Here is a 14,635-nt window from a genome sequence, read left to right as displayed (position 1 = left end):
ATACGACTATTCTTAAGCTGATAAATTTCTATTATAAGCTAAACAAACATTCAAGAATCACATTCATCTTAAAAAAAAAACCATTCAAGAATCATAATTATGAAAAATTATTCAAAAAGAACACAAGCATAAGTTCATCTCATCAAGCATCATAACATATGACCATAAAATATATCAAATTATAAGTATGAAATGAAAGTAGTAATTTTACATGTTCACTTACCTCTATGATAGTGTGATGCCAAATAAGTACCTTATCCATTTAATGATTCATTGATCCCCGATTCCGAAATGATTAACTATTAAGTTTGTATATGGCTTTGTGGAATAAAATTTGATTTTAAAAAATAAAGAAAAATATTATTATGTACAACATGTCAAAAAAGACAACCGTTTTGGTGTTTAGGCTGCAATAAGGTGCACAAGGCAACAAAGTGATAGCAATTAGGTGAAAAAGAGGCAAAAAAAAAACTGCATGTTAATAAAGTGGTTCAAAACAAGGCAGTTGAAAAACTGCCTTGCCGCCTAGGCGCACCTTGGTGGACGCTTTGACAACCATGCAAAGATGAAATTTTCATAATGGAGAACAAGGAATTCTCTTCTCAGTTTATGCAGTAAATGTTGCACTTCTTTGGTGGTCCCCTCTTTAGACCTACTTGGGGGAAGAGGGGGATTGACCGTGATGGATGTCCTACTAATCATTGAAGTTGCATATGGATTTATGTGTTTGTATCAGATTCACAAACAGTCGGCGATCCTTGGTGTTTGTGCTACTGCAACAGTCAGGTCACCTTTACACAGACACACCAGACCATTGGCACACATATCAGTGATCCGGAATTGGAGTTTAAATTCAGCAACAGCAGAGCAATATACACAAGTTTAGAACTTCAGTGGGAAAACATAAATCTGGCTATGAGAGACCACTACTCTCCCTGCAAGTCTCCTTTCCCAAAGCCAATACAAATTCTTCGATGCCCTCTTCCCCGCTATCCCCTTCTATAAAACAAAACAATTCCGTAACTAACTAATAACTGACTCCATAACACAGCTCACTCTTGACTCAATTACTAACTCTACTCACTACTGACTTTCTCCTTCTTTCCTCCACTCCATCACAGGTGCCCGGTGGCTGTGACTGCTGCAGGCCCAACTCCAATGTTTGGTGGCCCCTCTACTTCTGTTTTGAGTCTTTCCTGGTATAGACATGAGTAGTAAGGGGCCTATCATAAAGTTATACAGACTGAGACATCACACACAGCATAATTTTTTTTTCCACAACCATTGAGGAAAATGTTTTTCTCTTCGTGGCTTATTATATCCAACTGATGTGCAGCATCACTGCTTTAAAAGAGCCCTGTATCTTCCATAACAATACATGAAAAGCTGCTGGACAATAAACTAGACTTGGCCAATTCCTTCAAATTCTCCATCTTGCTAGAATATGCCACAAGCTGTCCACTGTGTCACCAGCCACCTGCGGTGATGACTGAACCGATGAGAATGGACCTGATGAATTGAAAAATGAAGAAGATGAAGAAAAACAATAAAATAAAATAAAATCATGAAATGAAGAGTGTGTTATCAATGTTGACCTCAGCCACCTGGCCAAAGTTTCAGGTTGGAGGTGTAATCCATGATGCGGATCCAGCATTGAATTGGTCCATTTCCCAACAAAATTAACCTAAGAGTTGATAAATGATAACTATGGGTGTTAGGCCTTTGTTTCATAAAGTTTGTGCGGTCATGTGCCTATTCTATGGGTCCAAAAGATTAGTGTCTAGCCTGAGCCTGAAGATAGGTGAGTTAGACAGTTCAATTATATATTTCTTTCCTAACTTTAGTTATAAGGGAAGAATAGTCTTTTCTGATGTTCTATTTCAGTTTCAAGTGTCCTATTATAAATTAATTAGTTTCTATTTTGAGATAAGAGTTCAATTTGGAGTTCAAATTATATTAGAACTCCAGTTTATTATGTATAAATGAGGACCTCCACTTGAGGGGAAAGCACCCAACTTTGATATGACCAATAAAGCTTCCCAGTTCAAGTATTGTCTTGTGTGTTGCTACTGCAACTGTGTGTCTTCAATTTGGAAGATCCAAGATTGAAGAAGAATTAAGGTTTATGGTGAAGTCAAGCCTAGATTCTTGCTAAGACAGCCTACATACTCCATCTTCCGATAATTCAAAGCTTCACAAGACTCCCTCATTTAGGTATTTGGGAGCCTACACTCCATTCCCCTTCTTGTATCATCTTTTTTTATTTTGCTTGATTTTTTTTTTGAATTTTCGTACTCCCTAAAACCCCCACAAGAAGAACCTTCGAATTTTTTAATTTAACCATCCAAACCTAACCAAATTTGGGGGATCATATCCCTAAATTATTACCTACATTCTTTCTAAGTTCCAGTCTCATTAGGACACCTATAGACCCTCGTTTCCCACCTCAAGAAATTTATCCATATCTCCTATCAGATCCTTGATACCTTAAATATCATTTAAGAATATACGGCTTTTAACAACAAAGCCACAACATAACTGTTTTCCCAGAAACCAAACCTATCCACCCTATATGAGTTGGTTTTCTTAAAAATCTGTGAAGAACTGGCCCTCAATCAATTGAGGCTGCATCAATCCACTTTGGATTCTGTGCTGTTATTCTTCTCACTGTTTCGCATCAACAACGGTGGGAAGCAACCTGCTGAACTGGTACTCACCTTCTTGGAATTGGGCTCAAGTCTACCCGATTGCAGATCGCCAGTGCACTAACCTCATGTCTCCATAGCTGGAGTATTTTCTGGAAAAGAGAGATGAGGGAGAAAGGAACTGGCACTCAGATTAGGGTGTCTGAGTAGAACATAAGAAGCAAAACCCACCATTGGATCTTGTTTTATCAACTGCCAGCATCTTAAGGGTGCACTGCTGGAGCAGCAGAAGATGTTGCACTTGAGACAGTAAAAATCCTAGTAGACCGAAACACACATCACACAATGGTATTCGTATCCAAGGTACAATATATATGAATGAAACCTTCTGGGGTCAAACAAGTTTCTTAGTTGAGAGTTAGTTTATACTTTAGGAGTCTTTTATTTCATTCTATGTATGCTTGTAATCCTCATTGTGGAAGTGGAATTGAAGTATGAATTGAATTTTTGTTTTGGTTGAGAGTTGATATTGAACGATAGTTTACATACATATCTGTTATTTTGATTTTACTATAATGTTCTCCATTCAGTGAGAGTATGGAACTATGGATCATGTTAGGGTGGGAATGGCAACCTGATTCATCTGAAGAATAGGGATGTAAACGGATTGAATTCGGCTTGAATATTGTAATATCCGAATCTGAATCCGATTATTAAACACATTTTCCGAATTCGAATCCGATATGCATCGGATATGTATATTTATATGCGAATTCGAATTTGTTTAGTTAATCGGATTTTCGGATAATATCTGATCCGAATTCAAAGTAATCGGATGGATAAAAATATTTGAATGTAGTTTGAATATCCGACATCCGATTAGAGTAACTATTGGTAGTTTAATGTAATTAGTTACTAAAAATGAATATTAATGAAGGGATAATGTTGTATTCCCCAAAATTAAACTTTAATTGGATACAGATAATATCCGTCAAATATCTAATTGAATCGGATAATATCCGACTTAAAATTGGCATATCCAAATTCGATTATTAATCAGATCATCCGAATTTGAATTCGATTATTAATCGGATCATCCGAATTTGAATTCGATTATTAATTGGATCGTCTGAATTTGAAAAAATCAAATTCGAATGCTCTTAAACAGATACGAATACGAATTGAATTCAGATTTTCAACTATTCATTTACAACCCTTCTGAAGAAGAATCATTCTCACAGTGGCTACCACAATGGATGTGATTCCTTCTGTCACCTGTCTGTATAATTTTTTTCCAGAGGTGATTTTAATGTAACATGTTGAATGATACTGTCCCAAATTCCATGGTGTGCTGTGTTTCCAATATGGTAGCAGGTAACTAACCTGCCTTGAGATATTAGTATTCCTCACATACCAGTCTGGACGGAAGGTCTTTCTATTTCAACTATTAGCTGTGCATCCTCAGGGGCCGTCAAGAAGCATAAAGTAGCAGGCTGCGCTGTAGTGATATTGATCCCAGCACTTGAAAGGGAAAAGCAACATGCTCAGAAAATGAATCAAACAATATAATTCCTTATTGAGTCTACTCTGATAAATGATAAAAGTATATGTATGAGTCATTTAAGTGTATAAATGTACTTGGGGAGTTGATATATCTTAGTTGTGCATGTCCATAATCATGTTCATGGTGTGAAATTTGAATTACCTGGCTGTTTTTTCTCACTTTAATTTGCATGTACAGATATCAGTCGATAATACTTTAATTTCTGATTTGTTGCTGGAAGGATTTTTTCTTTAACGTTTTATCTTCTTTTTCATATATTTTTTTAAAAATTTCCTGTTACTGATGAAATGGTTGATCTCATTTTTTTTCTAGTGTTGTGGTCAAAGGAATTGTTTGTAAAAAAAATGTGGCTCACCGAAGAATGTCATCAAAATTTGACAAACCTCGTTTCTTAATTCTTGGAGGAGCTCTTGAATATCAGCGGGTCTCGAACGCCCTCTCAAGTTTTGATACTCTTTTGCAGCAGGTTTTAATTATCTACCATACTTTAAGTTCTCTCACTACAACACACCCCTACCCCAGCCGCCCATTCCCACATTTAATCAGCCATTAATGGCAACTCATCAAGCAAACATAAGGTTTCCTGGGTTTTGTTTCTGATGGCTTTTCCATTCTTAGGAAATGGACCACTTGAAGATGGCGGTTGCAAAGATAGATGCTCACCACCCCAATGTCCTTCTAGTAGAGAAATCAGTCTCCCGCTTTGCCCAGGAGTACCTCCTTGCTAAAGACATATCACTTGTTCTCAATATTAAGAAGCCACTGTTAGAGCGTATATCCCGCTGCACAGGTGCACAAATTGTTCCTTCGATTGATCATCTTTCCTCGCAGAAACTGGGTTATTGTGATGCATTCCACGTGGAGAAGTTTGTTGAAGAGCATGGCAGCGCTGGACAGGGTGGGAAGAAATTGATGAAGACACTTATGTTCTTTGAAGGCTGTCCAAAGCCATTGGGTTGTACTGTAAGTCTCACAAAACTTGTACTGGAACTTCAAAGTCTAGAGCATACTGACTGCAATATTTATACAGTGGCATTTTATAAATTCGTAATCTTGGTCATTTGAATGGCATATCATGTTAAGTTGCACTGGTGGCTGCTGGGAATTGGGAGCCACCATCGATTGTAGCTCACCGCTAATTTGAGAGGTCTTTACTTCAAAAATCTAGAAAGTTGTGCTGCAAAATTTAGCAGAAAATTCTCTGGATAGATAAATAAAATTATTGCATAGGATGGCTGTTGAAGGTATTCTCAGGCGGTTGGTCTCAGCTGCTTTCGTCCATACAATGTGTGTTGTCTTGCCATTTGTGGGCTTCTAAGTCCAGCCTGGTTGTTGGTTGGTTTTTATATATATATATAGGAAGGTGGTGATTGCTTTAGGACACTAAGAAGCTCTTTGCTTATGGGTGTTTCAGATTTTGCTCAGGGGTGCCAATGGGGATGAGCTGAAGAAAGTGAAGCATGTCGTCCAGTATGGAGTCTTTGCTGCATACCACTTGGCCTTGGAGACTTGTTTTCTTGCTGATGAAGGTGCCTCTCTGCCAGAACTTCCACTGAAATCACCAATAAACGTTGCGCTTCCTGACAAGCCACCCAGTATAGACAGATCCATTTCTACCATACCTGGTATGGCAACTACCCCCAAGGACGAGGAACACCAACCTAATGGAGGACCACAAAGATCCTACAGCACCCCGTTATCAGGTCTAACATCACAAATATCCAATGCCTTCATCAGCCCAACTGAAAAGGAAAAGGCCCCATCTCCTTTGGCTGAAGCTTCCATCTCCCATTGTATCAAATTTTCTGCTTCTGTCCCTTCCTTTTCCTCTTCAGGACAGTGCGAGTCTGATACAAACCAAACCAAGCTTTTTCCAGATGATGCAATAGAGATTAAGAAGGAAGTAGGTGTGGAAGAATCTTTTGAGGCCAAAGCTTCAGCAACCAACAGAGGTCAAGATGTTGTGAATGATGAACAAGTTTTTAGTGTCTTTGGAGCTCCAGAGCCCTCAGGTGAAGGTGGGGTTGCTCTTATTAATCGTGGCATGACAGTTGGGAGTCAACCTTGTGTTTCAATGCTGGCGTCACAACATCAAGATTGCAATAACTGCCCTGAGGAGCCAGTGCCTTCTAAGTTTCTTCCATCCTCTTCTGACCATCAGAGCATTTTGGTCTCTTTGTCAACCCGGTGTGTGTGGAAGGGAACTGTCTGTGAAAGAGCCCATCTCTTCCGTATCAAGTACTATGGTAGCTTTGACAAGCCTTTGGGACGTTTTCTACGGGACCATTTATTTGATCAGGTCATCCTCATCTTTTTCATTTTCTCTTTTCTGGTCATTCAGCTGGTCACCCATTTTTTCTCTCCCTTCCTTCTCTATATAACGGCCTAAGTATAAAATTAAAATATTGCTTCTTTCTTTCTCAGAGTTACCGATGCCCCGCATGTGAAGCACCATCAGAAGCACATGTTCATTGTTATACTCATCGACAGGGCAGCCTCACTATTTCTGTTAAGAGGTTCCCAGATCTTTCCTTGCCAGGGGAACGAGATGGCAAGATCTGGATGTGGCATAGGTGCCTCCGGTGTCCAAGGATCAGTGGTTTCCCACCAGCAACTCGGAGAGTGGTCATGTCTGATGCTGCTTGGGGTTTGTCTTTTGGGAAATTTTTGGAACTTAGTTTTTCAAACCATGCTGCCGCAAGCAGGGTGGCTAGCTGTGGTCATTCTCTGCACAGGGATTGTCTTCGATTCTATGGGTATGCTTTATTTTTTTGTCAAGTGATATCTCTGCATAGTTAAGTTGTACTCTGTTATAGAAACTCGTTGCCACTGATGGACAGAAAATCAGCACATAAGAAGCCTATACATAGGTTGACTCCTGCTACTTGGTAATCTTCCTGGAGGAGACTTGTCGATTTAAGAACAATAGGTCCTTTGATTTCAACCTTCCAAGTTCACATTGATTTTGGTCGGTCAAATGGTTTCTGTTGAAAGACCTTTGTGTTTACATAAAACTTTTGTTGCTATTTCAAACTAACCCCCAAGTTTCTGATAACCTACATTTTGAACAGTACATTTGCATAGATAATATGATAACTTTTGGAGTAACTTGGTGCATATTGATATTTGTTTGGGTTTTGAAGTAACAAATACACACGAAATCAAGCAGTAATAAGATAATAATATATTTAATGTACAATGGCAAGGTTTTCTTCTTACCTTGGTTGGAATGTTCCCATCACAAGCTATGGAAAGCTGATCTTATCATACTTTTCACTAGATAGAGTTGGCATGTGGATAGGTCACATGTCAAATTCTGCATCCTATCTCATATGTCTACTGTACTGAACACTTCCCCTTATATTTTTAGTTTGCCAAATTTAATGTGCTCAAAAGCTGTCAGGTGGTAGCTTCTATGTATTTTATTACTTACTGTTTCTATTTTAAGTTGTTGGATTTGGAACATGGCCAAATTATCTAGAAGGTGTGTGACCTTGTCCATATTATTTCCTTAGTGCAATGTTAGATGGGTGGTTACTTCATTTTCTAATTATCCAATATCCTGGCCTCTTTTGATATTTTCGAGGTTGTAGACATGAAAAGCTAATCACTCTGGGTGTGCTCCAAAAATGATATTTACTTCTGTGTATGGCCAGGATTTAGGGAATTGGGTCAGTACTTGCCAATCCTGAGTTTACTCAGTTGTTTGGGCTGCTATGCCTGATCCATTTGGGAGATCTGTAGGATCATGCTGCATTGGCTGGGGCTGGTCTGGCTGATGTTGTTTAACTCAGCCGTTATGGCTGTCATGGTCGCGATACCTAAATACATGTATACTGCTATTTTCTCTCTCTCTCAATCAATTGATCTTCTATCTGCAGGTTTGGGAGAATGGTTGCTTGCTTCCGTTATGCTTCAATTGATGTTCATTCTGTCTACCTTCCACCCTCAAAACTTGATTTTAACCATGAAAGTCAGGAGTGGATACAAAAAGAAGCAAATGAGGTTGAAAGATCAAACCAAGTAGAAATTTTTTTACTGACTAAAGTTTGTTTGTTTGGCCCAGGATTACTTATTCATATCTTTGTGTTTGACAGGTGGCTGACAAAGCAGAACTTCTGTTTGCTGAAGTACTCAATGCCCTCCATCGGATTGGAGAGAGAAGTACAAATGCTGGGTCAGTTAGCAACAATCTGAAAGCACCTGAGTCAAGACGCCGCATTGGAGAACTGGAAGGGATGTTACAAAGGGAGAAGACAGAATTTGAGGTTGTGCCCTCTGTTATTTATTTATTTTCTTACTGAGATAGGTTCCTTGTGATAGGACTTCAATTTGCATGTATGCATGGCATTTTATTGGTGGATAAGCTATTGGATGCACTGCAAAGCCTAGTAGTCTGTCCTGGTTGACTCGAGATTTTCATTTGAGCAAAAGAAAAGCATTGTGAGAAGATACTCATGAGTTGGCTGACGATATTCATTGCTCTGATTGTTGAATGTTAGAAGTCTGAATTCTATAACCAGCCAACAGTATGAAGATTGAAGAAGAGAAAGCATGAGAGAAGAGAAGGAAGAAGTGAAGAAAATTGGGAAGATGGAGAGTTGCACAAGATACTCCAAGCTCTCCCTGAGTTAGTTTATTTATAGGTCTGGGATGATCTCCCAGAATATTACAAAATAGGAAAAGTTATATTCTGATATATGCTCAGAATATTTACATGATTTGAAACCAAATAAGGAAAGATGTCCTGAGAATCATTCCTATCTAATCTTACTGGCAACCTATGTAAAGAAAATTATTAAAGTACGAACACTTAGTAGAAAGACAGATTATCCGTCATGGTACATGTTTTAACACTACCCCTCAAGCTGGAGCATACAGGTCAAAGGCTACAACTTGAAATAACAAGAACATACATTAAAAACTTCATCAATCTTGAGCACAAGTCGACATTGATATACAGTGAGAGAACTTTACTAGGAGATAATATACCACAACTTAAAAATACCAATCTTCATATCAAACGAACCATCAGACAATGAAAATGTGCAGCTTCAATGTCCTCATAGGTAAGAAGTATAGGTCCAATGTTGCATATAAGCTTTTTGCAAGAAGGCAGGTAGTACTTAAAAGTATGGATAGGAAAACTGTAAAAAACAGTATGGGTTACTGACTTACTGTAGACCAAGTTAGTAGGTAAAAGACAATATGAGATATTATGGAACAAGTAGGTAGGTCCATAGGTGTTGCTGTAGAATACCATCTTAGGAGGACAAAGATCTTCTCAAATAATATTCTTTAACAAATCTTGAGTATGTATAGAATAAGAATCTCCCCCTCACATGTAACATTACTTGTGGACTAGACAAAATAATAACAAAAATAGCACTACCACCAGATTCCAATAATTACCTTCACAATAAAATAATGGCCGCACAAGTATCTTCAAAAAATTGGATTTCCAAGCTGACGTAATAGGAATCCACCAAATAAAATGGTTAGCATATAAGCCCATTGCAATTTTATAAATTCTAACAACAAAGAGGGATCCACCATGTAAAATAAGCCCAATGGCAATGCCGTAAATTCTGACCACAAAGAGGGATCCGCCATGCAAAATAAGCCCAATGGCAATGCCATAAATTCTGGCCACAAAGAGGGACCCACCATGCAAAATAATGGCAAAGTAGAAGGAATTCCGAACGTGAGTTCCCCCCCCCCCCCTTTTTTCTTCAAATATAGTATAACCAACATAAAAAGAAGTTAAACAAAGAGAGAAAACTAACATGACATAAGCGGTGACCTAGTCATGAGAAATATATTAAATAAAGAAGGGAAGAGAACTAATGCTGGAAAGAAGGGCAAATAGGTGGAGCATAAATAATGGAAAGAGGGCTGTATGGAGGAGTAATAATGGAAAATAGATTTGGAAGTAATAAGGAAACCAAATAAAGGAGAAACTGTTATTTTGTCAAACCTGAATGAGGAAAGCAACGAACCCATGAAAAGAGGAGGAAAAAACGGAGAGTCAAATTGTGGCAGCTCAACCTCTTGAAAGCGATGCACCCAACAAAATAGAAACTTCTTTTTGGGGGGAAACAAAATAGAAATGATGGCAATAGGAGAATCCCATTGTCTTCAACCTCTAGACCCAAAGCAATGAAGAGAACCAGAAGGAAGAAAAAGAATGTAACGAGAGGAGAAACCATAAAATAGATGATAAAATAAGGAAACCTTGCCGCAGTTGTCTCCTACATCCATAAGGAAACCAATAAACCAACAGCCACGGACTTGAAAGGAACTAGTATCAGCAATATAGTAGGAGTGTAATCAACAGTAAACAGACTTAACCCTAATAGCAGAACTTGAAAGGAACTAATATCAGCAATATAGTTTAAAATTAGAATAAAAATCAGCACCATAAGGAACTAATATCAGAAATTTAGTTTAAAATTAGAATAAAGATCAGCACCATAAAGTATAAAAAGCTGGCAATCCTATCAAGAGTAGGACTGATAGCATGAGCCAACTGACTCCTGAACTGAAGGCAGGTATTGGTACTTGTTTGTTGATTGTATGTAGAAGAAGAATCTGGGTATAGATTCACCAACAAACTTTGCAATCCTAAATTGTGACGGACTGGCTAATCACAGGCAGCAACATGAGCAGAATTGCAGAGAATTGAGTAAAAGTTCCTGCGTTGGGGATGGAAGAGAAAAAGAACACCTGGGCTTCTCACTGCAAGGTATTTAGTTGGATCAAACTCCAGTTAAGCCTTGATCACATGCAAGGAAGAGCATATCACGATGAGAAGCAAAGAGAAAGCTTCTCATTAGTCAAAATTTGTTTATAATACTGCCTGCCTCCCCCTCCCCCCCCCCCCCCCCCCCCCCCACCAAAAAAAAAAAAGAGAGAAAAGAAAAAAGAAAAAAGAAAAAAAAAAGGGGGAATAAGAAAAGAAGGCCAAAGTAAGTGCTTCAAATAGCATTGAGTTCAATAACTAGGACCTGTTAAACAACAAACTCCAGTTGGGTAGACAGTGGGTAAGTTTTGGTTTAAGGTGTTGGGATTTGAATATGGGTCTCTTTCATCTGGTGGGTTGTGGGTTGATATAGGGTATCACTTTTTGGGTTTTGGATGGTCAGATCAATCCAAGAAACTAGCGGGTCTGTAAGGAGAGGCTATACATGGCTGTTTTCAATTTGAAACAAATTGGTTGGGTAAAGAATTTTTATTTAACTAATTAGGAATTTAGAGTTTTTGGGTTTAGGGAGATCACAAGGCAATCAAGAAACTGGGTTCTGCTAGTCACTTTGACCTGATTTATGAATTGAACTTAATGAATATTAAAATTATGGACAGGCCTGATAGTTACATTCGTGTAGACCTAACTTGAGAAATGGATTTATTGGTGAACTTGAAAATTCGTTGGAAGGGCTGGACCTAGTGTTTGAGAGATCCAATGTGGGTAAATTTTGGATCAACCATTAGGTAATGGTAATGGTGATGTGATCTGAAGGCGGACGATGATCCGATAGTCACATTGGCCTGGACAGAAAATTTACGAAAAACACCTAGCTTGTGTTCTTCTAGAAGCTTCTCCCATGAAGTCACTGTTCGTTGGTGGCAGGAATGATGTAGCCTTAATCGAAGAGTATCAAGTAGCTAAGATCTTGTTAAAACCAACCCAAATAAGTCCAACCAAAGGCTTCTTTAAAACTTCGATTATGGTGTTTATGGTTTAAAAATGGGTGATCTCTTATCTCCAGTGGGTCTTTTGGGTTTGCTGTAGCCTGCAAGAGAAACGATAATGGTATGGGGTAATAGGAAGTAATTCTCTAATGTTTTGGCTTGGTAGGGAAAGTGTGAACTATATAAGGCTATTGGAGAAATCTTCATATAGGGAGACGTTTAGCTTGAGGATCTAGGGTTTATAGGACTTGGAATGGACTGAAACTTGGAGGAAATATGGTTACTGATGTAGATGATGATCCTCCAAGTTGATGATGTTCTTATTGGCAGATTGAGCTAGATCTAGGTTCTTGTTTTAAGGGCTTTAGGGAGTCCCAAAATTCAAGAATCTGCTGTGTTGTTGGATTAGCATGATGGGGTTTTGATGAAATTTGGATTGAAGGTCACTAGCCTTGGGGAGATGATGTCTATGAAGCTTGGATTAGTTTGGGAGATCTCGATGACAGCAGGTGGGGTGAACTTTGGTGTTTCTTGATTTCAAGACAAGGGAATACAGGGAAAGAAAGGGATGGGGATGAACTGTTGATGTACTAACCTTGCAATGCTTCAATGGAGGAAGTAGGATGGAATTGCAGGCTGAATCCACAACAAGAATATTGGACTTGGAACCACCATGAACCTTAATGATGTGACCCAAAATTCTAGGGTTTGAGAATTTGAAATTAAACCCTAAAATTGGGTCACTCCAGGATCCTCTTTCTATGAACCTGCAGTCTTCTAGGGTTGTAGAAAACCTGTAATTGAAGAGCTCTTGAGGTTGGCAAAGATTAGGATTGGGTCTTGGAGGTCTTGGCCAGGCTGAAGGTTGAAGGAATGTGGATTTTAGGGGTTAATACTATGCTGTAACTGGGGTTTCAGACCTTGGAATTAAGTATAGGATTACGTTTCAGGGTTTTAAGGCTGAATAGAAGGGTCTTAGGGTTTCGGTGGTTGCTGTAATGTAATTCCAGTATTGAAATTCCAGGTTAGGACTTCAAGGGATGCTGTTATAGGAGTTCAGTTGGGCTTAGGAGCGCGTTCTTGTTGCTATTTTGTAATTTCAGGTTAAGTCCAATAAGTTTAGTTCAGTCCTAGATGGATTAGGATGTGTTTGAAGAGTCCTAGAGGGTTTGCGTTTCTTGGGTTTGATTGGGACTGGGATAGAGTGTAGGGGAAGGGATGGGGATGCTGATCTTATAAGGGTTTAGAGTTTGGGAGATATGAGAGACTGAGAGTTTCAGCGGAACTAGGGTTTGGGTTGGTCCGGTCGGGCTGAAACTGGGAGGTAAGGTCACTAGGGCTGGGGGCTGATGTTCCTAAAGTTTGGGATAGATCTATGGCTAGATTGCTGTAAATCTGACCTTGAAATTTAGGTCTAGGAAAAAGCCCAAAAATTGCAGAAAAATTCTAGAAAATTAGAGAAGGGGTGATAAGGGCATTAGGGTATTGGTTTTAGGGTTTGGTAGGGTGGCGAAGGGTAGGGAAGGGGCTGGGGTTGTTATATGCTTACTTGGACTTGAAGGTAGGCTGCTGTTAGGGTTGGACTGCTGCTGGACTTTGAAGTTGATTGCTGAAATTTAAGAAGAATGGCTGTACTTGAAGAAGGAGAACACTCAAATCCGTCGTGGTGGTCTTGCCGTGGCCCTTCAAGAAGACCACGACCATACTTGCCTCCAAATTCATAATTTTATTCATCAAGTTTTGTTTGCAATGAAATAAGGGGGGGGGGGTGATATTTATAGCCTTACAAGTGGACGGGAAAGACTTGGACTTTAACAAAGAAACCTAACTTGACTCAACTAGGGAATCCCTTATAAATGAGGATCCCCTTACAACTCAATAACAACCACAAATAAAAAGAAATTATCTTGGCCCAAAATGAATCTTAATTTAAAATAGATTTCAATTGGGATTCAATCTTTACCCTAATTTTGACCCCCCAAAAACTCAATAACTAACTCTAGTGGACTTCAATCCATATATGGAGTCTTACCATTAGGAGATTAAAGTGGACTCAAGTTGTGGGATCCCAACCTAACTGGGATCTCACCTACACAAGGACTCAGATAATTTGCAAATAATAAACAGAAAAATAAAATAAAAATAGATCTAGAGTCCAGATGACATACTGAACTCAATGGGACCCCGACCTAAGACACCCAAACTTTGTCAAAATGACCAAAATACCCCTATAATGGTTCGCTAACCCTTTGGTTCGCCATTTGGACCTGGGTTTTTGGACCTAATTTTAGGGTGGTCAACCTTGTTCACATCACTTAACCATCTTGAATGTTAGACACCAAAGGAGTTCAGGTACTTGATCTTAAAGCACTATGAAACCCCAATCTAGAGTTTAAGCACTAGATCAGCAGTCCATAAAGGGAACATACTCCAGAGCCAAAGCTGGAAATCACATAAACTCAGTGGCAACTGTGTTCTTCTCTCAGGGGCGTATAAATAGATGGCTGAACAGCCTTACTTCTCATAAAAGAACTAGGGAATAAAATTTTGAATGACCTAGAACGTGAAAGCTCATAAGACGCGGGACTTGGGAGACTTGACATATCAAATAGGCACACTAAATCGTGGGGTTTTTTTAAAGTTCAAATCTAATCACTAAAACTGATAAATAAATGAATAACTGTGAAGAATGTTTTGCTCTTGACATGAAGTTGACAGAATATACAAATTGCTA

The 14,635-nt window shown here is 38.9% G+C and overlaps 1 protein-coding gene across 2 annotated transcripts in view; it reads left to right on the top strand.

The window, feature by feature from the left end:
- The window catches only part of LOC149021436 (1-phosphatidylinositol-3-phosphate 5-kinase FAB1B-like), a 32,228-nt gene that overhangs the window by 7,609 nt on the left and 9,984 nt on the right, over positions 1-14,635 (top strand). For both annotated transcript variants that reach the window (XR_016172332.1, XM_089149670.1), the window contains exons 3-8: positions 4,522-4,675; positions 4,828-5,172; positions 5,624-6,508; positions 6,634-6,965; positions 8,091-8,214; positions 8,307-8,477. Coding sequence is in view for 1 of the 2 variants with exons in the window: in XM_089149670.1 (XP_089005796.1) it covers positions 4,522-4,675; positions 4,828-5,172; positions 5,624-6,508; positions 6,634-6,965; positions 8,091-8,214; positions 8,307-8,477 (2,011 nt within the window). In the remaining variant the exon portion in view is untranslated. The remainder of the gene's footprint in view (positions 1-4,521; positions 4,676-4,827; positions 5,173-5,623; positions 6,509-6,633; positions 6,966-8,090; positions 8,215-8,306; positions 8,478-14,635) is intronic.

The sequence above is a fragment of the Hakea prostrata genome, chromosome 3, assembly GCF_041222555.1.
Source record: "Hakea prostrata isolate BN-2017 chromosome 3, UWA_Hpros_2, whole genome shotgun sequence".
Lineage (NCBI taxonomy): Eukaryota > Viridiplantae > Streptophyta > Magnoliopsida > Proteales > Proteaceae > Hakea > Hakea prostrata.
This window is presented reverse-complemented; position numbering and strand designations above follow the sequence as displayed.